The following is a 27260-nucleotide window of genomic DNA, read 5'->3' as shown; positions in this document are numbered from 1 at the left end:
CAAAATATCTGCTGTTATGGAAAGTATGGATGCTGGGGAGATGGCTCAGTTAACAAAACATATGCTAGGCAAGCATGAGAACCTGACTTTAATCCCCAGAACCCATGTAAATGATGGTGAATGCTTTGTATACTCACTGCTCAGGAGGTGGAAACAGGAAGATCCTGGGCCTCACTGGATAGCCAGCCCAGCCCAGTTGTTAAGTTCTAGGCTAATAAGAGACCCTTTTTCAAAACACAAGGGGAACAACTCCTGAGGAACAATGCCTGGGACTGTACACACACACATACACACACACACACACACACACACACACACACACACACACACACACACACACACACACACACACACAGCAACAATAAAATCTATGAGATGCAGTACTTCATAAGAAGTCTTATTTAAGGGTCCAACATGTGGGTCATTGAGTGTGACCCGTGCTGTGTCAGCATCTGAACCACTTTTGTCTTTGAGTGCTTTGAGATGCTCGCCCTCATTTCTGAGACCCTGAAGCCCCAGGAACAAAAACATCCAACAGAATCTCCACCCAGATAATGTGTGATCTGAAAGGGTGCACCTGCTCAGACTGCTGCTGATGGGATAGTGAGCCCTGCCAGTAATTATGCTGTTAACAGCCTTGTTTGCATCTAGTAGCAAAATAAACATATCTCTAGCCCTGTTATTTTTCCAGCCGACAACCCACACCCCACGCCTTTGCAGAAATGCGGTTTGTTTTTCTCCTGCCTGATACTCAAGCTGTATTTTAGATCAGACAGCTCTTGGACCTTCTTGAAGACAGACCCCATTATCTACTAGACAAAAGGGGAACAGCTGGAGTTCTTGGACTCTCTTGAGAGTCAGATGAAAAACAGTCAGGTTCCTCAGAAAGCCACAAGTGGTCACTTTGGTTTAGGAAATCATCTTAGTTCATGTAAATAAGGATGGAAATTTCCGGAAGGAAATCTACAGCATCAGTGGGAAAGTTGTAGAACAAAAGACAGGAAATGAATGGGAAATGCTGCCTGCATGCTGCACTTCCCTCCAGACTCACTAGTTCTTGTAGTGCCAGGCAGTAGTAGGCCGGCTCCTGGGAGAGAGTTAGTACTTTCTATTTGATTTCTATCCACAGTGTTGAAGAGGAAGGTGTTGGTGGCTTTTTCTTGAATGATGTTAAGTTCACTCCCTGGCCTACAATGTAGCAGCGTTCATAAAAAAAGGGGGTGCTCTTTGGGAGCCTGTTGGAATCCAGGCAGTGTGCTAGCCCAGCATCCTCTGATAACCCTTTCTGGGGTGATGGGAATGCACGCTAACATCATCCAATGCTGTGAACCATATGAGGCCACCCAAAAAATTGAAATTGTCTCATGGTAAAGCAACTAACTTTTAAATTTTATTTTAACATAAAGGTTAACAGTTTGTTTCATGGAGTGAAATTCCACTAGAAAATATTATTTATCTGCTTTTATACTCCCCAAAAGAAGAGTGAGCCAATGTCACACAGTTCAAAAACAAATGTTCTACCATCTTCTGCTGATCATCTTACCAGATCTCAGGTCTGTGGTAAGGTGAATCTTTTAATTGTATTTCATCCTGATTTCCTCCTGTGTGGACTTTCATGGGTCTCTATCATCTTGGCAGCATCTCTCTATGTGCTTGTAGATTAGATGTGTCCAGCCCTGGAATCTCCTTCCCCAATACACAGAACATACTTACTTCTTGGAGGAACAAAGCCTTCTTTTATCTAGCTTGCCACTGTGGCCATAGGCAGGAATGGTGTGCATGCAAGGATGCTCTAAGTGCATGCTGGGAATTTGGATATGAGCCTAGGGTAGTCCATGGAAAACAGCATTATAGAGTATGTTATTCCTCTTGCCTGTTCCTGTAAACAGGTGGAAGTTCATTTCAAGGGCAACCTGAATAGACAGAAGCTCTTAAAATGTCATGTAGAACAGGGATTTGTGTTTGTTGCTTTTTATATTGATGATGGAAGAGATTTGGATAAGTACAGGGCCCACTGGGCAGAGTTATAGTACAACCATTAGATGAGTAAATGCAAAATGTGGGTTTTCACATCTTTATTCTTATGCGCATCTCCTCCCTTGCTGCCATCCTCAGCCATGGCTCTGCATAGTGAGTAGCCTGTCGAGGCCCTGAAAGTAGATGCCCAGCAGAATCTCTTGAGATCTGCAATTCTCCCATAGAGGATCACAGTTGATAACATTTCTTGGTGCTTATTGGGCATAACATCCTGAGCCAAGTATGTCATGTATGATCCACAGTCACTCTTGGAACAGCCTCAGATGGTAGATGCCACCCCAACATCTCACTGTACAAATCAACAAACTGAAGCTATGAAGTAAGAGAATTTTTCATGGTCTCAAAACTCACGCATCAGGACTAGGATTCAGATCTGTACGGTTTCCATTACTGGGGAAAAGAAGGACCTGATTTCTTTCCCAACAGCAACTGTCACTCTTTTTTTAAAAAAAGTCATCATCATTACCACCATGCATGTTTTGTTTTGTTTGTTTGTTTGTTTGTTTTGGTTTTTTTGTTTGTTTTTTGTTTTTTGTTTTTTTTTGTGTGTGTGTGTGTATAAAATGTGCTCTTGTGGACACCAGAGGACAACTTAAAAAGTCTGTTTTCTCTTTCCACCTTGGGTTGCAGAGATCCAACTCAAGTCATTGGATTTTGCTGGCAAGCACCTTCAGCAGATGAACCATCCCACTGTCCCCAAGTCCTGTCACACTTATTTCATAATTCTTTTTTTTTTTTTTTTTTTTTTGGTTTTTCGAGACAGGGTTTCTCTGTGTAGCTTTGGAGCCTATCCTGGCACTCGCTCTGGAGACCAGGCTGACCTCAAACTCACAGAGATCCACCTGCCTCTGCCTCCCGAGTGCTGGGATTAAAGGCATGCATCACCAACGCCAGGCTAGTTCATAGTTCTTTTTTTTTCTTTTTTGATGCAAACAGCACAAGGCTTTATTGTAGTTGTTTAACGAGCTAACCCCATGTTAGCTCGGGCCTTTCACCTATCCACCATGGTGGATGGCTAGCAAAGATGCGGCGAAGCCACGGCATAGAGATCTTATAGGGCAGCATAAGGGGAGTGTCTAGGGGTACGCACAGGCTCAAGATTGGTGTGCCTCCAGGCTTGGAGGGTTTGCCCTGTGTTGATTGGTCAACTGGTTGTTATGGCCCATAGGCCCTCCCTGGGTGGTTGCTATGCTCTGCATGTCATTGTTGTGCACTTGTCCGTAAAGCACGCCCAGAGCCATAAAGCATAGCACTCACTACCAGCTAACTTCTGATTGTTTCCTTGCCACGAGGCAGGCATCTGACCTCCTAGTGGCTAAGGCAAGGTCAGGCAAGCACATGCTAGGCTATTATGGCTGCCGAAATGGGGAGCTGGGCCCTTCATTCCCCAATTTTCTTTTTTGGAGATTCTAATCATGGAATTGCTGTCTCTCCGGCATCCCCATCAGAGAGTGAGAGATATTGGCAACTGAAGCTTTGCAGCCATTCCTCCCCATCTAAGTCCCTGCTGAATGAGAGCTGAGGAGAAAGGTACACACAACAGAGCCCAAGAGCCAACTGGTCAACCTTTTCTGCTGTGTCCTTACTGTACCCCATCTGGTCATACCCAAAAGGTGGAGATTCATCAGATTCGGTTTACTTATACAAGGTCAACAGTCTAGGAGCAGCCAGGCAGGGATTCCAGCAAGGGCTGAGTAGACAGCCAAGTTAAAGGTGCTTTGCATAGCTGTCCTGGCCTGCCACTGTGTTACATAAACAGCTGACACCAAGGGGAAAAAATCAGTCACTCAGAACACCAATCCATGCCTACACAGCCAGCATGGATCCTTGTCTAGATGAGACATTTGCATTTATGTTGATGGAGAATGGTGACTTCAGTGACTGTATTTGTCCCAAGCATAAACCTAGGAATCAGCTGTGCTGCATCAGCCACTCACAACCATCACAACCCTCTGTAATCCTGCCCTCGTTGGCTTGGACTATACAGACTTTGCCCCAACTGCCTAACTTTGGTGTTCCATGGAATTTTCATTCATTTAAACATTAGTCTAATATGGGCACAGTGAAGAAGGACTGGTTGTTATCATTTCTGATATGTATAGTCATCCCTGGGCAATATAATGATGATGGTGATGATGATGATGATGATGATGATGATGATGATGATGATAACAAATATGCTGGCATTTTCTGTCCTATCAACTGTTTACCAGGGCAGTAAAGAGGACATGTGACATCAATATCCTCCACGTTAGAAAAAAAAATGTTCTTCATGTGCTGAACCACTGCTTCTGGATTTGGAGACAGGGATTGGAAGGTCAGAAAGGTTTGCTGAGGTAAATGAGGATAGGGCCCAGGTCCTACAGAATTAGGCAAATCAACACCAAAGCACCATTTTTGTTTCTTTCTTCCTTGTGAAAAACCAGAAAGAAAGTAGCCACCTGCAAGCCAGGGAGAGGGCCTTCACTAGGAATCAATTTCACTGGCACTTTTGATCTTAGACTTTCAGCTTCTGAAACTATGGGAAAGTGTCTGTTGTTTAAACTTCCCTTTCTACACAACCTGAGCTAATGCACCATTGCACACCCTCTAGCAGTGCTGTGTTCTCACAGTGAGTAAAGCCAGCCTTCTGAGTCTTCATTTCCTTACTCTCAAGAGAAAGATGACGCTATTGGCAGTAGGAGCACTGTGCAAGGAACAGTTGCCGAGTGGGAACCCAAGCAATTATTGTATCCAGCTCTCTGACAAATCACACCGTGAGCATGATGTCTCAGCTCACATCTCTATTCTGAATCCCCTCCACCCTTCCCACCATCGAAACATGGCAATGCTCAACAATGCTGATGTTGCAGGAGAAAAGAGGCCTAGTCAGTGGAGGCCTAGTCTTCTCATGGCTTAACATGGCTACCAAAGCCAGTGTGAGATGGGAAGAGTCAAAACAGAGGAGGGTAGCTGGTCTCAGCCTCAAAGATGTAACCCAGGCCTGGGGCAAGAAGTAGGTCAAAGGCCTGGAATCCAGGAGGAAGTCCTACCTGCATCTGTCCACTCCACTAAGTGATGCCTCAGACCTTGACACTTCCTCCCATGAAGGGAATGGCGCAGGGCCATAGGAGGCAGCTTGGTGACCTTTTGCTGTTCCAGTTAGTTTCTTAGAATGATGTTGGTGTTATTAATGCAGAGTTGGACACTTTTTATGAGGAAATTGTTCTCCTATGAGGACAATGAAGATATAAGTTAAAGTCCTGTGTGATTATGAATTCTAGACAAAACCATGGTCTATAGGAAATTTCATCTTTATCCTCATCTCACTCCCTCCCTCTCATGTTTTATACTTTTCTGCTCTTATACTAATGCAGAAATGCTGACAGGGCTTGCTTGTAAGGAAACCCAGGGCTTGGGGTGTAATCTCAGTTGATAGAACACTTGCTTAGCATGTGGGGAGCCCTGTTTCCATCACCAGAACCACAGAAGCCAGTGTGATGATACACATCTGTAATCCTAGCACTGGCTAAGTGAATGCAGGAAGATCAGGAGTTTAAGGCCACCCTTTCCCTCAGCTACATATAGTACTCAAGGCCTTTCTAGGATCCATGAGACCCCACATCACAAAACGATAGAACCCTAAACATAGGAGGGAAGGAGGTGGATGTCTTTGTAGTTGAACACCAACAGCCTCCTCTCCTCTCCACTCCATGGTGCAGGGCTGCCCATTTCCTTACTTACTCTTGAATGAATGCCATCTTCCTGGAGCTTCAAGTAGAGGCTTCCTTCAAACCCTCCCATTGATATCCTCATTAGCCACACCAATGGCATCTTATCTCAAAACCTAATAGCCTGTCCAAAAACACTACCCAACTACTCTAGGCAATGTCCAAAAAAGGATTGGACATCTGGACTGGTAACTAGCTTAGGGTAATGGTCATGGCTTAGATCTAAGGCACCATTACTGAGAGAATCACTCCTGCCCATCAGTGGTGAAACAGCCCCACCAATCCAAATTAGGCAGCTGGAATCTGGACTTGGTCCAGTCCCTATAGCACTGACTTGTGGCTGAATAGAGGGCAGAAAGGAGAAGGCCCTTGGCCATGCCAGCCAGCTTTCCCATGGAGAAAGGTGACATGAAATGACAGCATTAGTGTTCTGTTCATATACCAGGAGTAAAAGTCATGTCCAGAGCCGCTGCCTGTCTCCTGTGTCTTGCCTCCTCCAGAGGAGGATTCTCCTTGGCCTTGCTTAATTGTGTTCATCACTTACTTGGCAAATCCTGCCAGGGGCACAAACACTGCCACCCCTTTCTCAATTATGCTCCTTGTGCTGCTAGAATCTGGTTTAAGGCCAGACAATTTTTGATTACAGAGTCAATCTTTGTTTGAAAGTTTGCCACCCTGGGGAAGTTTCCAGAAAGTTCTTTTTAAACAATGCATTCTCTGAACACCTACAGCTAAAGAGTTCCATTAACTCCGATCACTTTAGAAGGTATGGTGGAAGCATGAGGCTGCTGGGGCAATGTCCTAGATGGGCTTCAGAGACAGGAATAGATGTAAGACCAAGAGGTGTAGCTTTGTCTTGAATTGAGCTAGCAGGAATCAGTCCTTTCCCACGACTGTCCCGAATACTGCATCTATTAAAGGTCTCCTTTCTCTCTTATCTACTTAGCCATCTAGCAGGAGAGGACTTAATCCTTTCCATTCATGAGATAAGCCACAGCTCATATGTAGATCCTCCCATGTCCTTGACATCAAGCCTCGGACTCTTGAGCACAGTACACAGGCTGCTTGTAATTTACAAAGACATGAGACACCAGTGAATTTTGAAAGCATGGACACTTAGATACATTGCTATATATAGTGAAGAACTAATGCACCCAACCCAACATTCCTGAACTAGAAAATTCCCCTTTAAAAGCAGCTAATTAAATATGAAAAATTTAACTAAGCAACAAAACAAATAGTAAGTGGCTTTTGGATCATTCGGAAAAATCTCTATTGAGTGCCTACTGTGTGTTGTAAGCCACTTTGCTGGGTACGGGGAAGGTGTAGTCCTTTGATGCTGCATGCTCATGAGGCAGATGGACAACAAAAGGGTAATACACTGTGTAGAAAGGTTTATGAGGAAAGCTACCATGAAGAACAGTGTGAACTAGGAAGACATTGTAATACAGTGGAAATGCTAGAAAGCTCAGAAGCTCAAGGCCAGCCTTACCCTCAGCTACAGACAGTACTCAAGCCAGCCTGGGATATGTGAGACCCCACCTCACAAATCAAAGGAAGCTGAAACATGGAGCAGGTAGATGAATAGGCAAATGGAGAGACACGTATTGGATAAGAGTGTGTGTGCTCGCGCACACACAGAGACAGAGGTTGACACCAGGTGTCTTCCTCAGTTGCTCTCCACTGTATTCTTTGACACAGTGTCTCTCCCTAGACCTGAAACTTCCTGATTAGCTAGACAGGCTGACTGGTCATGGAGTGCCAGAGTTTGTCTTGTCTATTTGCCGGTGTTGGGATTACTAGCATACACCACCATGGAGATCCAAACTCATATGTACATGTTTGCACAGCAAACACTGTCTGTCTCAGTGAGCTGTGTCACTAACTCCTAGCTTCATTTTATAGATGGTAAATATTTAGTCCTGTGAACCGCATTGGTCAACAGTCTCTGTATTGATGAAGCTCACTGTTATAGCAACAAAGCTTCCACAGGCAAATATGTAAGTGAATGAATGTTATGATGTTCCAATAAAGCTTAATTTGCATCAATGGGCCATAGTCTACAGCCCCAACACTAGCTTATCATGACACAACCCCCACATTTCAGATAAGGGCATTGTTCAGAACACACATGCCAATCTTTGCCAAGTCTAACTTCTGACTGCTCACACACTTCCCTAGATGTCATCCAGGATGACTCCTTCAGCCTGTGTACCAACTTTTGGTCTATTCAGGGGGTCAGGATCCAAGACAGAGGATAGGGCATTCCTAATGCCCTCTGGTCTCTTTCCTCCGCCGGTGAACAACCACATCCGATGTATCCCAGTGGGCGCCTTCTCCAGCCTTCATTTCTAGGTTAGATGCAGCTTGTGAAATGCAGCCCTTCTGCCAGACTGTCCCACCAGAGTCAGCCAAGAAGGGAAAGACAGTTGGCTCACAGGTTCATGTCTTTAGTTCAGTCCAGCCCCCTGCTGTAAAAGTCAGCCAGAACCAACCATCTCTGTGGAAACCTATCATTAATACCTGATGCTCATTAGCCCTACAGTTCACCCTGCACCACCATCCTCAGCCAGAATCAAAAAGGTTAATGACACTGATGCCAATGCTCATTGGTTTCAGCTCTTGCCCCAGATCTTTGCACCCAGCACACACACACACACACACACACACACACACACACACACACACACACACACACACACACTTCACTTCTTGGCTACACAGTCATGTTTCTGGCTAATGCCTTAGTGTCTTCAAATGCTCCAAGATTTCCCAGAGTAGCCAGACCTATGTCCCTGTACTTCTTTCTGTAACTTGGTAGGTCTTATGTCTCTGGTACCCTACTGACCCTCTGCCTCAGTGTGTGCATGCTCCTCTCCTATAATTGGTCTCTGGAGTCTGCTGCAGTTTGCAATGTCATTTCAAAGAAAGAAAGAAACACTTTTAACCAATGTGTTAAAAGCGAAATGCATTTTAATGACATTTTAGTTTTAAAGTCTCTCTACTCATTCATTTGTTCATTCATCCCATCAAGTCAACTATCACTTGTTTAGTGGAGTTCTACATTGTTCCTGACATTTGCCTGACCCTTTCCCTCAAAGAACACACTGATCAGTCCATCAAAGGCCTGTACCTTTATGACATGGTTGCAAAAAGAAATCGCATGCACATTGAGTAAAATGGCACTCATGGAACCTCCTCTGTTCTAAGAGGGAAGAGAAACTTCCCTAGAGAATTGATTACCTTTGATCTGAGAGTTGAAATAAGAGGAAATGACAGAGTGGTAAATGAATGGAGGGCTATGTTCAGGCAGCAGCAGCTACATATCCGAAGGTCCTAAGGCAGGAGAGAATACAACTCCCACAGCAGATGAAGAAGGACCTATGTGATAGGATGTGGCGATGGGGATAGCCAACAGAATACAGCCAGAAAGGAAGGTGGTCACACCATAGGGGACCTTGAGGTCTATGTTCAAGACCAGAGTTTGTTCTGACGACAGCAGAAGCCTTTGGAATTTTCTCTTTTAAATTACAAAGTTCATACTGAGAGTGTCTCAATTCCTTATCGTTGTTTGTCAGGAAGGAGAAGGTTGGGGGGTGGGGGAGCAAGGAATTTTGCCAGGCTCCAGAGGAGGAGAAATTTGAAAGCATTTTTTTCTGCTAGCTATGCGCGTGGATAAGTATAGTATCTCTCAGATTGTACTGATGGGTAGGAATGGTATATCCCAGTCTAAGAAAGGGGACAGATGCAGTGTATCTCAGGATATACAGGTGGTTAAATACAGTATAGTCCAGGCTATGAGGGTGGATATGCACAGTACAGCCCAGACTATACAAGTAGCTATATATCACATAGCACAGGCTGTGCTGGGGGATGTAGGCTATGCTCTACATCCTATTCTTTCCTGTGTTGGGATTATCTGTAGCAGCTGATATTTTATGCACCTTGTTCCCCCAGATTAAAAAAAAATAATAATCCTAACCTAAAAATTCTTCCAATCTGCCCCTTTCTGAACAGGAGTAGATGGGGGGGGCATATGGGAGGCAGGGGGAGGGAATGGGAGGAGAGGGGGGAGGGAAAATTGAATAGGGACAGAAAATAAATGAAAACATAATTAGTAAAAATTAAATATGGGCATTTGGGATAGAAAAAATAAATAAACTATCTTTTATATGAAGATACTAAATTTTTATAGTATTTCTCAAAGAAATTCTTTCCCCCCAGGCAGAATTTCTCAAGTGCTCAGGCCATCAGGAAAGTGTAACCAAAGATGGGTTTGCATAGACAGTAGGGTCAAAGTTTAAGCTTCGGGTGTCTGTCACATTCGCTGGTTGTGTATACTTGGGCAAATTACTTGATCACCCTTTGCCTCAGTTTGCTCACCTAAGAATGGGATTAGCCTGGTTACCTACCTCTGCTTTTGCTGTGAGGATTAAGCTGGCATGTCTGAGGCACCTGCTTAGCTCAGAGAGGGTAGTGTCAGCAAGTAACAATGACAGTGTCTCAGAGTGATAGCCCTACTACATCAGAGGGTCTTCAAGGGCAAAGAACACATCTGTTCCACCCACTATGATGTCTTCAGTGCCTGCCACTGCACCTGGCACAAGAATGAAAGCAGGCATGAGCACCCTGGATGTCCCTTACAACCCCATAGAGACTTTGGTGATTATTGTCTCAGCAGTGAAAGAGATGCTGATGTGATGTGTTGCTGCACATTTTTAAACCAGAGTTGGTGAAAATATCCCTGAGTTGGGGACCTACAGGTTTGGTTTTACCTAATTGTCCCTGCTAGAGGCATTTTCAGATCTCACCACTAAAATCAGAAGACATCAGAAGAGCCAGAGGTTCCATTTCAAAAGGACAATGAGCCATGCTCAGTTTCCATAAATCCTGCAGTTGGCTCAGCTGCTTCTCTGCTTAGCTAGAGGAGCCTGAATAGTGCCTAGAAGCCTGTCAGGGAGCCCAGGGAGACATACGACCTCCTGGCATCAAGCCTGCCTGGCTGCATGCAGGCTTCATGCAGCCCGAGACAGAGTCTGAATCACTTGATGTCCTGTGGTAGGTGTTCATCAATCCCTGTCCTCTGAGAGACAGGAAATCAGCTGCCCACCTTCCCTTCAGTTTTCATTAACTAAACCAAGTGGTCCTCAGACCTCTGTATTCAAGACAGTCTGAGTTCAGGTGGTCTGCTCTAACTCTCTATTCTTGTTTACAGGTAGTCTTTCTAGGAGGGGATATGTCCTTAAGTCCTTCTTTACTTCTTCCTCTGTAACATGGGTTTAAACAGCAGCACTGATCTTGGAGGGTTTTAGGGAGGATAAAGGAGAGAACATAACAGCCAGGAGCATATAAGTGCATGCTCCACATTTACACGTTACTGTCATCACTCTCACTGTGACACAGTTGCCCTCGTGCTGGGAAGCTGCATTTGCTCTGCTGTAGGAGAGGCTCACACTGCCCACCTGACATGCTGTGAATATTCAACTCATAATGTATGTCACATATGCCTGCCACGCATGCTGCACTGTGGTCATTATTGCAGCTATGCACTGGTGGCCTTTTTTCCATTTTGAATTGTTTAGGTTCAACTACTCTCTATTTGTTGTGGCAAAGTACACACAACATAAAACCTACTTCATGACATTTAGAAAATTCATTATTGTGCAGCCAGCATCGTCTCTTGTTCTGGGCATTTTAATCACATAAAAAAAAAAAACAGTTACCCATCTAGCAGACACTCTCATAATCTCCCCTTCCCAAACCCTGGGATCCACCAAGATTTGGTTACTGAATATTTCATAATAATCAAATCATATTTGTGGTTTTCTGTATCTGTCTAGCTTCTTTCACTTAATGTAACACATGCAAGATTAATCCATGTTGTGCCAATTATTTGTATTTCGTTCCATTTATAGGTGAATAATATTCCATTAAGTGGCTATACTACAATCTGTTCATCCACCTGTATACATTGATGAATGTTTGGGTTGTTCCCACCTTTTGAATAGTGCTGCTATGAATATTGTCATAGAAGTCTTGTTTGCAAGCATGTTTCTTCATTCTTTTGCAAAGGATGATGTTTTAGTATATGTGGTTTAGCTACCTAAGAGGAAAAGGGAGAAACAGTAAGAAGATAATGTAGGAAGAGAATGGTTTCAATCCCCTCTTTAGAGGCCTGGCTTCCGGGATGTTTGTGAATATTTACAACATATACACATATATACATGTGAGGCCATTATTGCTGGACCCATGACAGACACTGGGCTCAGGTTGCTTCTTAGTCTGTAGACACTTGAAAGACTACCATGGTTTCCTTAATGTCTGTGTGTCATAGCATGGTATGCTGGGTCAGGCAGAATGGAGCCAGCCATCCTCCTTCCTCTCTCAGAATCAAGAAGAGCTATCATAATCAAGGAGTTGGGCCTTTCATACACAGGAGCTCATTCAATCTTGGCCCGACACCTACAAGAAAATCAAGGCTTAGAAGAGAAAAGTAACCTGCAAGACAGTGGTAGAGGCAAGTTTCAAACATAGGTCAGATCACTGCAGTGTTCCTACAGTATAGCGGCTCACCTGGCTGTCACTCACTTGCCTCATCTCTACTAGACCTGCCCATGTATTTTCTTCAGCATAAAATGAACCCAATTCAAGTTCTTAAGTACCATCTCAGGCACCTGGCACAGCCCTGGGAATATCATCCAACATTTCTGTGTGCTTCAAGCAACTACTATATGCTATGTCCAGATTGGGTACAGAATATCTGCTGTATCTGCTAGCCTTTTCTCTGCTACAGACCCCCCTCGTGTTATGGAGAACACAATCAGATCTTGGCTCTTGCAAGGACGTTCATAAACTAGTCCCATTCTTGATATGGAAGAGATAAAGTAATCCAGGGTCTGCAATATCAGATCCTGTTCTCATGGGGCCTCTCATTGTGACTGTTCTGTCAGCATCTTCAACACTTCCCAACCCACATTAAGTCTAACATTCATGTTTGCTGAAGGAATTAATGAGATTACAGCAGCAAGAACAAAACAAGTGTTCTTCATCTGGCATATGCTCTGCTTTTCAATTTACTGTGTAACCCTCCCAATACAGCCATGTAAATACCCAGAGATATATAAAAATAACTCATCAAGGATCAATGCACTTGAAGCACTGCTTTCTTAACACAGGTCTCTGATATGGCACCTGATGACATTTATTAAATTTTTTTGTTGATAGTAAACGTTCTGTAGGTTGCCGTGGAGCCACACAAGGAACCAGGCTAAGATACTGACTCTGAGTAAATAACTCTTTTGGAAGGGATAGACATTCCTGTAAGTGAGTAACTTTGACCAAAAGACCAGGATATGTGAGTTCACAGCCAATCAAACAACCAGGGCTCAATTTTCCTGTGGAAATGGCTCCATCCAACTCAAGAGGAACCCAGTAAAAGAAAGCAGAATTCGTTTCTGAAGCCAGAAAGCACAGTTGGAGGCACAGAGCATATGCTTACCATATGCCGGGGTCAGAGCCTGGCCTGTCAAGAGGCTGGGAAACCACACTTTCCAGGAGAGCAGAGAGCACACAGCTGACAGAAAGGTTCCAGTGACTGTAGACATTGAGCAGCTAGGCCATGGAGTGGAAGACAAAGAAGGGCAATCTAATGCACAGAAAGACCAGGACTAACACGCATGGAATGCGTTCTGTGTTCCAGGTGCCCATGCTGACAGTGCTGACAGAATCTCCCTTTCACCCTAAACACTGTCATGTCTTCCATGTTATATAATGATCCCCTGTGTTCAGGAGAAAATAATACTGCTCAGAGGGATAATTTGTCATCTTCCTTCTTTCAAAAGAGAGAGAGAGTTAGACTCTTATTGATGCTGGACTTTTGTTTTTAGTCCTCTAAATCCTTTTTACTCGATATAAATTTATCCCATACCCCAGTGTAGAAATGGATAGAAATGTACAGTCTACAAAGAAGCCTCAGGCCAGATGTCCTCAGGACCCAGCTACCTGGCAGAAGTTGGAGTGTGAGAAGTGCATCTAATAACCACTGATGGATCTGATGGATTCTTTTTGTAAAATATCTAAAATGTTCTGTCCCTGAGAACTGTCATATTACCTACCCAAGAACTGTATCCTCCACTCACACAGTTTGATCTTTTAAATTTTCTCTTCAGCTCTGAGGTAAACAAACATCGATGAGAACTTGTCAGTAGAGATCATACTAGATGCAACATTTCTTGTCCACCAGAATCTCTGAAGCAAACACCAATGTCTGCACAAAGTCTGCAGAGGTGGCAACGGGGTTTGTTTTCTATGAAAGTGTAGCCTTCTCTCTGCATTTGGAGACCTTGTGACCTTGATTCAATTCAGACAGGCTGGTGGACCTGACAGGCTGCCCAAGGAAGGCAGGTGAGTGGTGGAGAATCACCTGCTCTTTGAGCTCAGCCCCACCTTAGGCTGTTATCCAAACTGACCCTGTCCTGTGTTCTGGGAGTTAGCTCAGTACAGACCTACTTCTACTACAATAGTGGTGATAATAACATATAGCATTCTGTGGGCTAGGTTACCCAGCTGATATCATATCTCTGTGGTATTTCCATGGCTAACATTCACTGCACCACTTCTGGTACCAATTTTGTGTGAGCAACAGAATTCCTTCTTGTTTCATCAAATCTTCTATCTGTTCTATGAGGCAGGATGTATTATCACTCCTAGTTGTAAATATGAGGACATCAAGTATTAAGCAGCTAAGATGACATGCTCACAGCTGCACAGCCAAATAGTAGAACTATAAACTTAACTCTTTCTGACATCAGCTCTGTATTACAACACCAGCTCCAAATTCTACTGTGTAAATGGCTGTAACTACAGAAGTACTTTTGTGGTAGCATTGAGATGGACCGATGATTGTAGTAGGTCATTATTTAACAAACTCAGAGGAGTGTGAATGGTGAAAAATTACCTGTTCTCAGCCACACCACCAAAAGAAAGCTGAGTTCATCAATACAATTCAACATAGCTGAGTAGCCATTCTGTCTAGCCCTTCTCAGTTGAAATAGCATATGAACACTAGTCTAGTTCTTGCACACACAATCCAGACTTCATCAGGCAAACAAAAGAAAGAGCATTCCCTACATAGGAGACAGCATAGAATGAATCTCATTCTGGAATGGAGCACTTGTGCTGAGCGATGGACTAAAAAAGGAGCTTGAAACCTGATGCAGAATTTTGATTGCTGCAGTAAAACACTGTGGCCAATAGCAACTTGTAGAGAAAAGGGATTTTTTTTTGTTGTCAGCTTACAGGTCACAGTTCATCTTTGAAGGAAATAAGGTCAGGAACTCACACAAGAGCTAGAAGCAAAATATGTGGAGGAATGCTCTTTCTGGCTGGTAGCAGACTCATGCTTGGCTAGCTTTCTTATACAACCCAGGGTCACCTGACCTACATCAATTAATGGTCAAAACAGTCACCCATATAGATGTGCCTACAGGCCAGTCCCTCAACTGAGATTCCTTCCTCAGATGATTCTAAGCTGTGTCAATTTGACAGGTGAAAGCTAACTAGGACATATGAGAAGGTAGAATTTGTCTAATCAAATATTTTGCTTATTTGGTATATCTCATAACATATGAAGACAACCAGATTAAAGAGAATCAATATGTAACTAACAAATTGACTTCATTCACACATGTATGTGCTTTGTGTATATGTGTGTATATATCCAAACTAGGCTGAATGGCATATTTAAGTATTTTATTTGTTTGGAAACAGGGTCTCGCTACATAGCCCAGGCTGGCCTCATGCCATCACCTCACCACAACTTCAAGAGTACTGGTATCACAGGCATGTGCTACCACAGCAGAAAATTTGCTCACGATTCTAGCAGCCTTGAATCCAACTGGGCCTCTTGGTGCTGATTCCTGTCAGTCACCTTTCCATTACAGCCATCTTGAGGAAGGACTGATGTGTTCAGTGTTCTCACTGATGGAACATCGATAAACAGCCTCTTCAGGTGGCATATGTGTGTTTAAAATGAGAAATGTGTTTCTCTCAAATGCTCTGTGAACACGTCGAAGCTTTGCAAAATGATTTGCAGGTCCCTTCAAATGCAATGAGCATGTTTTAGTGCCACATCATTTTTGTAAGTAACAAAAAGGTAAATCCAATTAACAGTGATTGGGTTTTATTATCCAGGTGGCTCTCCAGACTGCTGCCTGTGTAGAGAAGGGACTGTCCCCCACGGTCTCACTGGTGTGCTTTGGGAGTATGTCTCATGATTCCTTTCATTCTTTGCCACTCGCCCATATCACAAGGACCTTGTTGTATCATGACCGGGGCTGTCACCCATTCCTGTCACCACATGTGTGTGGCGCAGGAAGGACCTGTCAGGGAAGCTTAGAAAGCTTCAAGTCAAGTAGCCCAAAGTTAGAGTGGGCAGACTGACTGTGAGTAGCTTGTGTACCTTGCCAAGCAGTTAGCACACTGGCATACTCCTGATGGAGAGTCCCCAAAGGGCAGTAGGTAGAAGAAGTAACACAAAACTCAAGTTTTAGAAAGATTCAGTGAATATCTAGTGAGAGAGAGCAGAGTCTGGGGGCAGGATGGTATGTCACCCTGCTCATTTTTCCTGGGTGCCCATGGTACTGTTGTTATGCCTATGATGTTCAGGAACAAATACAGCACCCAGAACTTTACAAACAATCCCAGAGTATCTTCTATGAGAAGCTTGATTACATCTGTATCTGGGGCTGGCTTTATTTTCTGATTCCTTTGCTTCTGCTGGTCTTCAGACAGCCTCAAACTTCCCTTTTCTGTTCTGGAATCCTGGGTTTCCATATTTCCCTCATAGGAAGAAGATGTCATTAATGTCTGTGTCAAAAACATCAGGAGCTTTGAGGAAAGAGGCATGGAATTGCCTCAACTTCCTATAAACCCCAAAATAAATCATGTTAACAGAGAGGCCTCAATCCAGTCAGGTGATGGACTACTACAGGAGAAATAGAGATGGCAGGTTTTAGTTTTAGGTGAACTGTGTCTATGTCAACTTCTGCTATGCTACTATGTTCACCCTCAAAAGGAAGCATTAGGCTTTGGAAGGTGGTTATTGTCCTGTTTCTAAAGAAACAACCACATTGCTGAACCTTGCACACCAAGTGTAAAGTGGAATTGACACTGCTTGACTGCTGCAGGGTGCTGAGGTCTTCAACTTCATTCAGCCTTCCCTAAGACTTTACACAGCCACTGCCTCATTTCCAGACATGCTTCATTCCATAGAAGAAGCACCTGCTGCATAGGGTTATAATGACATTTAAAGAGATGATCACTTAGCAGTAGGTAAGAAAGGAAAAGGAGATGGTTCTATGAGTGTTGTTACTATGCATATTCTCACAAGTTACCTGAACTTGGGATTCATTGTCTTAAGTCTCCCCCTAGTTCTCTGTGCAGAGACACAGAGGTGAATTTCTGGAGTCGGCGAAAGCTGGGATGCAAAATCGAGGGATGGTGTTATTGGATTTCAGGGCATCTGTCCTTCTGACAAACAAGTATGGAATGACCTCATGTCAATGGGACAGACCTGTGACAAGGGCAGAGCAAAAGCTGAGCTGGTATGATGCCACATCCTTGGGTACTTCACACGCATAGCATTGAATATTTGTGACCACCTACAATGTGCTAGTTCTGGAGGAACTGTGAAGGGATCTAGACCCAAAGTTTCTTCCCTTGTGTGACTGTAGCCAGGTGTCCAAGATCCTGCTCCTCCATCGGGATGGGAAACCCCAGAGTTGTTACCTAACAGATAGGTACCAGCTGCCCCAGGCATGTTGGATAGTTCTGCCCACACCCCACACCCCACACCCCACACCCCACACCCCACACCCCAGTCCAGCAATAGGTCATTTACACCTTGCTATGAGGTGATATAGTTCTCTAGGATCCCTTTCTTTGTTGATACTATGAGAAAGGAAGAAGCCTTGACCCCAGCCTGGCCAGCCTACCCTGGCCAGACCACCCTCACTGCCAAGTGCCTGTTAGTCTCTCTAGGATGCCCTATCCACCACTTTTACAGTTAGCATCTCTGTCCCACATTCATGCCAGATAGCCAGTTCTTCATTCCACTGCAATTTAAACTTCCACAATGAATGACTTTAAAGGAGTAGGGAGTAAGAGAGAGGCTCGATGAGTAAGAGTGCTTGCTGTGCAAACATGAGGATCTGCATTCAGATTGCAGCACCCATGTAAAAAGCTGGGCATAGCCACAAACATATTTGTATCCCCAGTGCTTGACTGGGCAGACACAATAGGGTCTCTGGGGCTTGCTGGCTGCCAATCTAGATGGAAAATATCAAGCTCCAGGTTCATCAAGAGACCCTGTCTCAGAGGAATAAGACAGCGCAATAAGAGACTATCCTGAAATCCTCCTCCTCTGGCATCTATGCATGCAGAGACACATGAACCCACACACATGTGTGTTTGAACACACAGCATTATAAAAGTCACTGTTACCACTCCCTCACTGCTTCCTGAATTCTTGGCTTTTCATAAAGGGATCAACTTTTTACCCCTGTAGTGTGTTCCTTTTTCCTTCAGCAGATACACACCCTTTAGTGGAGCCTTGTATTTGGGGTAAGAACTCATTTTCATTTACCAAGAACCACCCAGTCTTAAAATTAGAATATCATATCCTGGGACTCCATTAGTAAGAGCAGTTGAGTCTCTGTTGACAACCAAAATTGCTGAGTTTGCTTAGAATGTGTGTAGAGGAGTGATTGTTGTGTTTTCATGTATAACTTTTTAAAAAAAAAATCACAAATGTGGTGTGCCAGATTGGAATATTATTCAGCCTTAAAAAGGAACAAAATTTCAACCTACACACTTCAGCACAAATGAAATCCAGCAAACTGTTTGCACGAAGATAAATTCTCTATAGTTCAACTTCTAGAAATAGTGAATTATCAAAACTACAAAAACGAAGAAGATGGGACAAAGATGAGAACATCAAGTGCTGTGAATATTGTTGCTTAGGACAAAACTAAAATGATGTCTGAATTAAACAGGCAGGACTGGGGAGATAGATCAATGGTACAGCTCTTGCCTAGTATGCAACAAACACATACTCTAAATGTGCATATAAAGAAATGATGGATGATATACAATACTAGAGCTAGACATTGAAGCAATACCATTCATTCAGAGCTCAGAATAAAAATGCCTCCAACTCCTTTTTCCTCAACTCACCACTCTACACACACACACACACACACACACACACACACACACACACACACACACACACCTGGCATGTATATTTCTGCCACATAATGGTCAGTCCACCGCAGTCCAAACCCAGTGCTGTGGTGTTGAATTCCAACACCCACAAATGTCCTGTGTGTGTATCCCCCTGACTTCAGTCTACCAGCTTCACCCTGATATTGTAGGTGCCATTTAGAGGTCCCTTGCAGTATCCAGCCTTGGGAACTGGTTTGGAATGAGAACAATGTTGGAAGGATGTGCAAATGGACCTGTTCTGCACTCTTTCCCAGTAGAGACTGAGCAGATCCCAGTCTTCTTCCCACCTATCAATCACTGTCAGCACACCAGCCTTGCATGGCCCTGACTCTATACCTTTCTTTCAGGACTCTGTAACTTTCTTTCAGGAACCTGGGATTCTGGTGGCCGAGGGAATGTCAGAGCTGTTCCCCTCATCATACATGTCTCTATATTCAGAGTCGTGGCCGACAAAGTGGTGTCATGTCCTCTAGGAGACATCTCCTAACTTTTACAGCAGTGGAAAGATGAGGACAAATCCCCTGAAAGAATTATTTCCTTCTTTATGCTCTGCAGAATATTCTATGGGTCTTAAGCTCAGGAAGCCCTCCAAGTTGGAGTCAAGTTGGGTCCTTTGATTGCTTTCCCTGGATCAAAATGTCTTAAGTATCTGATGTTTGAGATGGCGACGATACTATTAAATGACAGCTAACATTTGTCAAAGACTTACCCTGTGTCAGGTGATATTACAGAGTTCTTACATGCATGGTTCTATTTAATACTTCCAACACCTGAGGTTTATGCCTTACATAGATGAAAGGAACTCCCTGTAAGCATAGGCATCCAGAAGGGCCCTCAGGGACCAGTGGAAAGAAGAGAATAGTCACTGCTCTTCAAACTCAGCAGAGCAGAGCTTCTTGAACTGACAAGGGGGGTATATATCACATAGAAACCACAGGAAGTCAAACTGATCCCAAGCCAGGGATATGGGTCAGTGTTTGCTGCATGTGGACCTGAGGTCAATCCCCAGCAGGTGTGGCCATGCATGCTTGTAATCATCGCACTCCGAAAATGAAGACAGGCAGATCCCTGGGGCTCACTGGCCCAGACAGTCTACTTCCTGTCTGATGATAGACCCTGTCCACCCCCCAAAAAAACAAACAAAAGCAAGGTGAACAGTGCCAAAGGAGTGACATCTGAGGCTGACCTCTGACCTCCATACCGTACACACACACACACACACACACACACTCTCTCTCTCTCTCTCTCTCTCTCTCTCTCTCTCTCTCTCTCTCTCAAAAAGAGAACAGAAGTCTAGTTTATCTCAGTAGGTCTTGGATGAGGCCTGAGATACAGTGTTTCTTTCTCTTTCTTAAAGATTTAATTTTTTATTTTATGTGTATGAATGTTTTGACTGTGTATATTTATACCACATGTGTTCAGTGCCTATGGGGGCCAGAAAAAGGGGGTGTCATATCCCTTGGAACTGGAGTTATAGATGGTTGTGAGCTACCATGAAGTTGCCAGAAACTGAATCCTATCATCTGCAAGAGCACCAGTGCTCCTAACCACTGAGCTATCTCTCAAGCTGCAGGTGCAGTGTTTCTCTTAGTGGCCTCTGATTTGAAGACCAGACTACAAGCATTGTCCCTTCCTGTACCTGTAGTTTTTCTTTTACTCCTGAGATGGAATTCACCCATCCTTCCACCCTTTGCAGAGTGGGTTATTTATCAAGAGTACCAGCTGTAACTTTGAAACCAGGTCCTGAGCCTGGTTCTGCACTTTCCTTCATGACCTAATGTCTCAAAGTCTAGCCATCCAGTCTGTCAGATGAGAACAAAACTCACTGTATGGTATCATCATAAATATCAAATGAAGTAAAAACACAGCAAGTATATGCCTTGAAGCTAGATTATGGTACATGGCCAATGATGGTCATGATCTGGGGCCTTATTTTATGGACTCTCTTATTTATGCATTCACTCCTGATTCCCATGTGGTCACCAATAAGCTGGCTTCAGCATTTACTTATACATTACATATTGAAGTAGATATTTTCCATGGCCCTCATGATTGTAGCAATGGACACCATCAATCGACAAGAGATAGACTGACCTGTGAATAACTTGTGATCATGTCAGCAGAAGATGGAACTGGCTACACAGGTCCCAAAGACTAGCAATGGGAGCTGCATAGAGAAAGACTGTTCTATTAAAGTGTGTGTGTGTGTGTGTGTGTGTGTGGGTGTGTGTGTGTGTCATGTGTGTGTGTGTACATGTGTGTGCGTGTGTAAGCCAGCAAGACTGGAATGGGGTAAAATGTCAGCAGATCACAATCTGTTCATTATCTGGAGTGAACTAAATATGTAGGCAATTATTGACAGGAGCCTGAAAGGAGCAATCGGGAGAATTGGTCCCCAGCCAAATCCCATCTCCTTTCTGAGCAGGAACAGAGATTGGCTGACCAGAATTTAACATTTCAGCAGGCATTTTACAAAGAGGGGGTAGGCAAGGAGCTACAGGGTTCCCTGGCCAGATGGAGTAAGCAGTAGTCCCCCTCACCCCACCCTTCCAGCCAATCCAGCAAGGGCACTCACCAAACACAGGGGGCTTTGCTTTGAAAGGAGGCTTTATGCATAGGTCCCAGTGTGGAAAGCCCCTGCCCGACCACCCTCCCTCCCCCTAAGATGTCATCTTTTGAAATGACTTCATGTGGAAGCATCGCTAAGTAAATTCGCTAAATGCCTATTCATCCCCATCCGATGGGGAGCCGGTGAAGCGGGAAATGCGAAAATGGTCCCAGCTCCAGCCCTGAAAGATGCTTTCTGGGATTGCCAAATGGAGCCACAGCAGGCTGACCCTGGGAGGCCTAAGACTTCCCAGAGGGGGTTCCTGGAGCTTGGCCTTGGCCCCTTCAATCCTCCTGCCCAAGCTTCCCAAGAGACCCTGTTTATTATTCCTTCTGCGGGAGACCCATTCAAAGGTTAACTTGTCCTTTTATTCATCAGGACGACAATAATGAACTGTCACAGAGTGTGGCAAGGGGTTTGGTAAATAAGAGTGGCTGAGGCGAGAAGATGTAGTGGGCCTCTGGATGGCCGGTAAAGACATTGCCTGATTTTCTTTTAAAAGGACATTGCATTGCTGCTTATCCTAGCAGCTCCTTGGAGGTCCTTTTTAGCATCAGGCCACAGGAATCTTGGGAACCTTGACCACCTTGATTATCACTGTCCAGACACATGAAGGTTGGCCTTTTGGGTCTATCCCTAGGATTCACCTCTGTGTACATCACGAGAGAGCTGCATCCAGGGTACATTTGATTTTACCAGGCTTCAGATGCAGGAGGCTCTTCTGGCATCTTGCCACCCAGTATGATGGGCTTCTAATTAGTTTTTATTTCATTAAGAGGCCGGGACATTGGTCACATTTATTTTCACCTCAGTATCTCTTTAACTGTCCTGTTCCATCCTTTCCACCCATCCAGAATTATGAGTTTTTCAACATACACCATCCAATGAGTGGCGCTACTGCAGAATGGCAAAGAAATAGAGAGGAGTTGAGGGCTGAGGGTAGAATGGAACAGGCAACTGAGAGGTAGAAATTGAATGTGTACCTACTGTGTGCCTTTAAATCTACACATCCTCCTGGTGAAACTGCATGGTGAACCTGTTGTATGCTCAGTGCTTTAAATCTGAGTGTCCAGGAGGAAATGAGTTTACAGAGGGCCACTGTTCAGAGGGTCTGGTGGCTTGTTCATTCTCTAGACACGTGGTGAGCTGTGACAGTGCAGCTGGAATTCACTTCCGGATCCTTTTGTTTCTGGAACTTAGACATTGCTTTCTAAGCTATTGCCCTGCTTCTCTTTAGTCCAGCATTGGGGTTAGGGAGACGGCACAGTAGACAAAGCATGTGTTACTCAAGCATGAGGACCTAAGTTTAAAACTGTGGCACCCACAGAAAGACAGAAGCAGTGGTGAGCATCCGTAACCCAGCACTTGGATTGTGAGATGGAAGATAGTCACAGGCAACTCTCTAGGAGCTCACAGGGCAGCCAGACGAGTGTGCACAGTGACAAACTAGAGACCCTGCCTCAAACAAGGTAGAGGGTGAGTGACTAACACCCAAGGTTGTCCTCTGACCTCCATGCACAGGCCATGACACATGTGTTTGCACTAACTTTCACAGACACACAGAAGCAACACACCCCCACATGTGCGCCACACACATACACCATACACATGCAAAAGAAAGAGTCCAGCCTCACTGTGGACTGGAGCCTCTTTCTTCCTGCCTCACCCAATCAGGAAGAGTGGTAAGCCCCTGCTCTCTAAGGAACAATCCCCCAAGCAGAGCAGCCTGGTGACAGAGGAGCTGTCACATCAGCACCATTTACCTGTTTGGGTTTATTCAGTGGAAGAGGCGACTGCATCTCTGGCAGATGGAGACCTGTGTGACTGCCTTTTAAAATACTGTCACAGCTGTATGCACAAGCTGATTAGCTGTGACGGCACTGTGAACGCCGAGATTGATGGTGATAAATTTGGGATAACAATGCTGGGAACAATGTCATCCGTTTGCAAGGCGCTTCATATTTTTTAAAGCTCTCTCAATCCACAGCCCAGTGGTTATCAAGCACTCAGATTCATTCACTGCTCACTGTGCACTGAAGGAGTCGATTCTAAATTAGTTCACCTTGATTCGTGCATTCCTTCATTATCATTCATTCATTCATTCATTCACCAGACATTAGTGTAGGTCCTACTGTGTTCCAAGAACCAGCAAATCTGACTAGATTCCCTCCTTGTGGACCTTATATTCTAAGGAAACCAAGAGAGTACTTTCAAATGGTGATAAAGTAGTCAAGTCAGCATTGTGATGTGATAAAGGTGTGATGAAGGAGGCAGGAACTACTACTGTAGATGGAATGGCCAGAAAAAAAATTCCCTATTTGAAGAAAAGACATTTGAAAGACCTAAATGAGAAGAGCAGGCCATAAATGAAAAGATATAGGACAAAATGATCCAGGCCCAGCAAGTGCAAAAGCCCTTAGACTGTTCTGTATATGACATTAGGTATACTGATGACTATTGTCGGCCATGCCCAATGCCTAGCATAGAAATAAAGCATGTAAGACACTAGGCTGTCCTCAGAGTTCCTTGCACAATGGAGTAAGTGTGAGAGAGATGCACAAACAGCCTGTTCTGGTTAACTGTAATTGTCAACTTGAAAAACCCTAGAGTCACCTGGGAAGACAGTTGTAATGAAAGATTGCTTATATTGGGTTGGCCTGTGTCATATCTGGGAGCAGGCATAGTCAAAATCAAGTTAATTGACGTGGGAGGACCCAGCCCACTATGTGTGTCCCTGTTCACTGGGGGTGGGGGGGGAGGTCCTGACCTGTATAACTAACAGTGGAGAAACAAGGCGGAGCATGATGATGAGTCAAGAAAGCAAATGAGCATGCATGCATTCACTTCTGTCTGCTCCTGACTATGGGTGTGGTGTGTCCAGCTGTCTCAAGCTCTTGTTTGCAGTGATGGATGATAACCAGGGATTGTGAGCTAAAATTAACCCATTCTGGGATGTGACACCATATCAGCCAGAATGAGACTAGAACACAGCCTGTTTTCACATAATGTGGCAGGCCTGGGGACACAAGCCGCCAAGAGGATGCATTATCAGGCTGTGTGGTAGGGTCAGAACGGGAAAACAGAGTGAAATCTGCTTCCGAGGACTAAGAAGAGAGGCAAGACCCAACACCTCCATGGTCCACAGAGGACCCTGACTTTCTCTCCTGTTTGTTTCCACAGGACAAATGACCAGCTGGTGGCATTTCTCTCCCGATACCGAGATATGAATTTCCTGAAGTCGCATGGCCGGGACAATGCAAGGTGATACACTGGACACCAAAAAATTGGAAAGCTATCACTGGGGCCTTTTTTTACACATCCAGAGAAAAAGTCCCTATGTGAGAGCTCAGGGTCCCTCCTGTTAGACAAGGACAGATAGAAGCAGACACTCTCACAGGCTTATAGCTTTTCTCCCAAGAAATCTTTTGAATTTATTCCTGTATGTGTATGTTTGCATAAGTGTGCAAAGAGTGCAAATGTATATGCAGGTGTACATGGACCTGTGCATGTGTATGTATGGGGTGTACATATGTATGTAAGTGCACATGGACCTCTGTATGTGTATGAATGGGGGTGTACATATGTATTTACAGGTGCACATGGACCTGTGTATGTGTATGTATGGGGGTGCACCGTGTATGCAGGAGTACATGCATCTGTGTATGTATGTGGACCTGTGCATGTGTATGTATGGGGTGTACATATGTATGTAAGTGCACATGGACCTCTGTATGTGTATGAATGGGGGTGTACATATGTATTTACAGGTGCACATGGACCTGTGTATGTGTATTTATGGGGGTGCACCGTGTATGCAGGAGTACATGCATCTGTGTATGTATGAGTACATGCATCTGTGTATGTATGTGGACCTGTGCATGTGTATGTATGGGGTGTACATATGTATGTAAGTGCACATGGACCTCTGTATGTGTATGAATGGGGGTGTACATATGTATTTACAGGTGCACATGCACCTGTTTGTGTGTATGCATAGAGGCACACATGTGTATACAGGTGCATGTGCACCTGAGTTTGTGCAGATGTGAAAGCCAGAGAACAGCCCCAAATATCATTCCTCAGGTACTATCCACCATTTTGTTTTTGAGACAGGATCTCTCACATGGGTTCTGGGGATCAAACTCAGATCCCCATGCTTATGCAGCAAACACTTTATCAGCTGCACCATCTCCTCAGGCCACTTAGAACCTTTTACAGCTTTGTTTTCCCAGGGAATTTTATGAGTTCATTTGTATTGTAGCAATCCTTGGAGCTGAGTCGTCATGGTTAATCGGTCTAGTATTGTTGGTAGGTAGACTGAGAACTGCATCTAAGTGACATCCCCGAGTCATTTAATCTTTCTGCCTGTCACTCAAGAGCTACTTACCACATGCCAACCATATGCCAGGCACTGTTCTAGCAATGAACAAGAGCATCTTCAGATCACAAAGGATTTACTTAGCAGTTGAAAGACTCATGATAGCATGAAGCTAAATCCAGAGGTCTGGCTTTCCAGTCTGTGTCTTCCATACTTCCTCCCACTGCTAGTATGGATGGAGACCAGAGGGATTCAGAACCCCACCTCTCTCACTTAGAGTAAGCAGTGTCAAAAACTAGGAGATTGACTTGAGGTGATTCAGTCTGCAAAGTACTCACTTCACAAGCATGAGTTCATTTTCCAGAAACCCTGTAAAAATCCAGGAATGGCAGCATGCACCTGTAATCCCAGTGGGATGGGAAGAGACAGTCCAGCTAGCCTGGCCTATGTGATGGCATTTCCGACCAACAAAAACCCCTCATTAAACAAAACGTATAAGGTATCTAAGGATCAACACCTGAAGTTGTCTTGTGATCTTCATATGCATGCTATGTATGCACACCTGCTCCTACTTACATGTGCACAAACACATTTACACATGTACATGAACACTTACCTGTAGACAAACAGCATCCGTCCTGGTAGAAGAGGCAGTCTTGAGCATCCTCTGGTTCTGTGTAGAACACAACACACTCCGGAACAGTAGCTCTTAGAACCATGTAGCCTGTTAATATTTTGTGTTTGGCCTTTTTGGTATTTCAGGTGGTCTTTTTTGTTTGTTTGGTCATTATCTCATTTGAATGTATTTTCCATGAGAATCCAGATTTCCAATTACCTGCAACAAGCCCAGGGGTCCTGTAGCTCTGTGTCTTGACTTTGCTCAGGGCTGATATCAAGTCCAATCCCATCTTCCCTAGGTCATGGCAGTTCTTCTTTGTCTCTATTCCTGATCTGGCCTTGGTTGGGATTTGAATTTGCAGTCCCTGTTCAAGATTATTTCTGCCATGGCTCACGGAGATGGCAGGTTCTGTGACTCAGTTTACCTTGTTATCTCAAGCAAGACACAAAAGCAAGCAATAAGTCCCTGCCCTGAGCTTTCAAGAACTCATCCCAGAATGCTTGAGTTGCATCATTTCTTAAGTTTTACCTTTGATTTCAGTAGCCAATTGTGCAATTATTGTTCCTTCTTGATTATATTCTGCCCCCATTGTATATCAAAGGACCTCTAAGGCTTAACCGTGCTCTGTGAATTCCTATTGGTTAGCATAGCATGTTTGGGTCACCAATGGTGGAGTGGCTGCTG

At 44.3% G+C, this 27260-nt stretch overlaps 1 protein-coding gene across 1 annotated transcript in view; it reads left to right on the top strand.

Annotated features, from left to right (window-relative positions):
• Positions 1 to 27260, top strand: part of Xylt1 (xylosyltransferase 1) — a 287358-nt gene that overhangs the window by 220862 nt on the left and 39236 nt on the right. The window contains exon 6 of the mRNA XM_027410153.2: positions 24820 to 24900. Coding sequence (XP_027265954.1) covers positions 24820 to 24900 — 81 coding nt within the window. The remainder of the gene's footprint in view (positions 1 to 24819; positions 24901 to 27260) is intronic.

Source organism: Cricetulus griseus, chromosome 3, assembly GCF_003668045.3.
Source record: "Cricetulus griseus strain 17A/GY chromosome 3, alternate assembly CriGri-PICRH-1.0, whole genome shotgun sequence".
Lineage (NCBI taxonomy): Eukaryota > Metazoa > Chordata > Mammalia > Rodentia > Cricetidae > Cricetulus > Cricetulus griseus.
The sequence above is the reverse complement of the archived record's forward strand: the minus strand, read 5'-3'. Positions and strand labels throughout refer to the sequence as shown.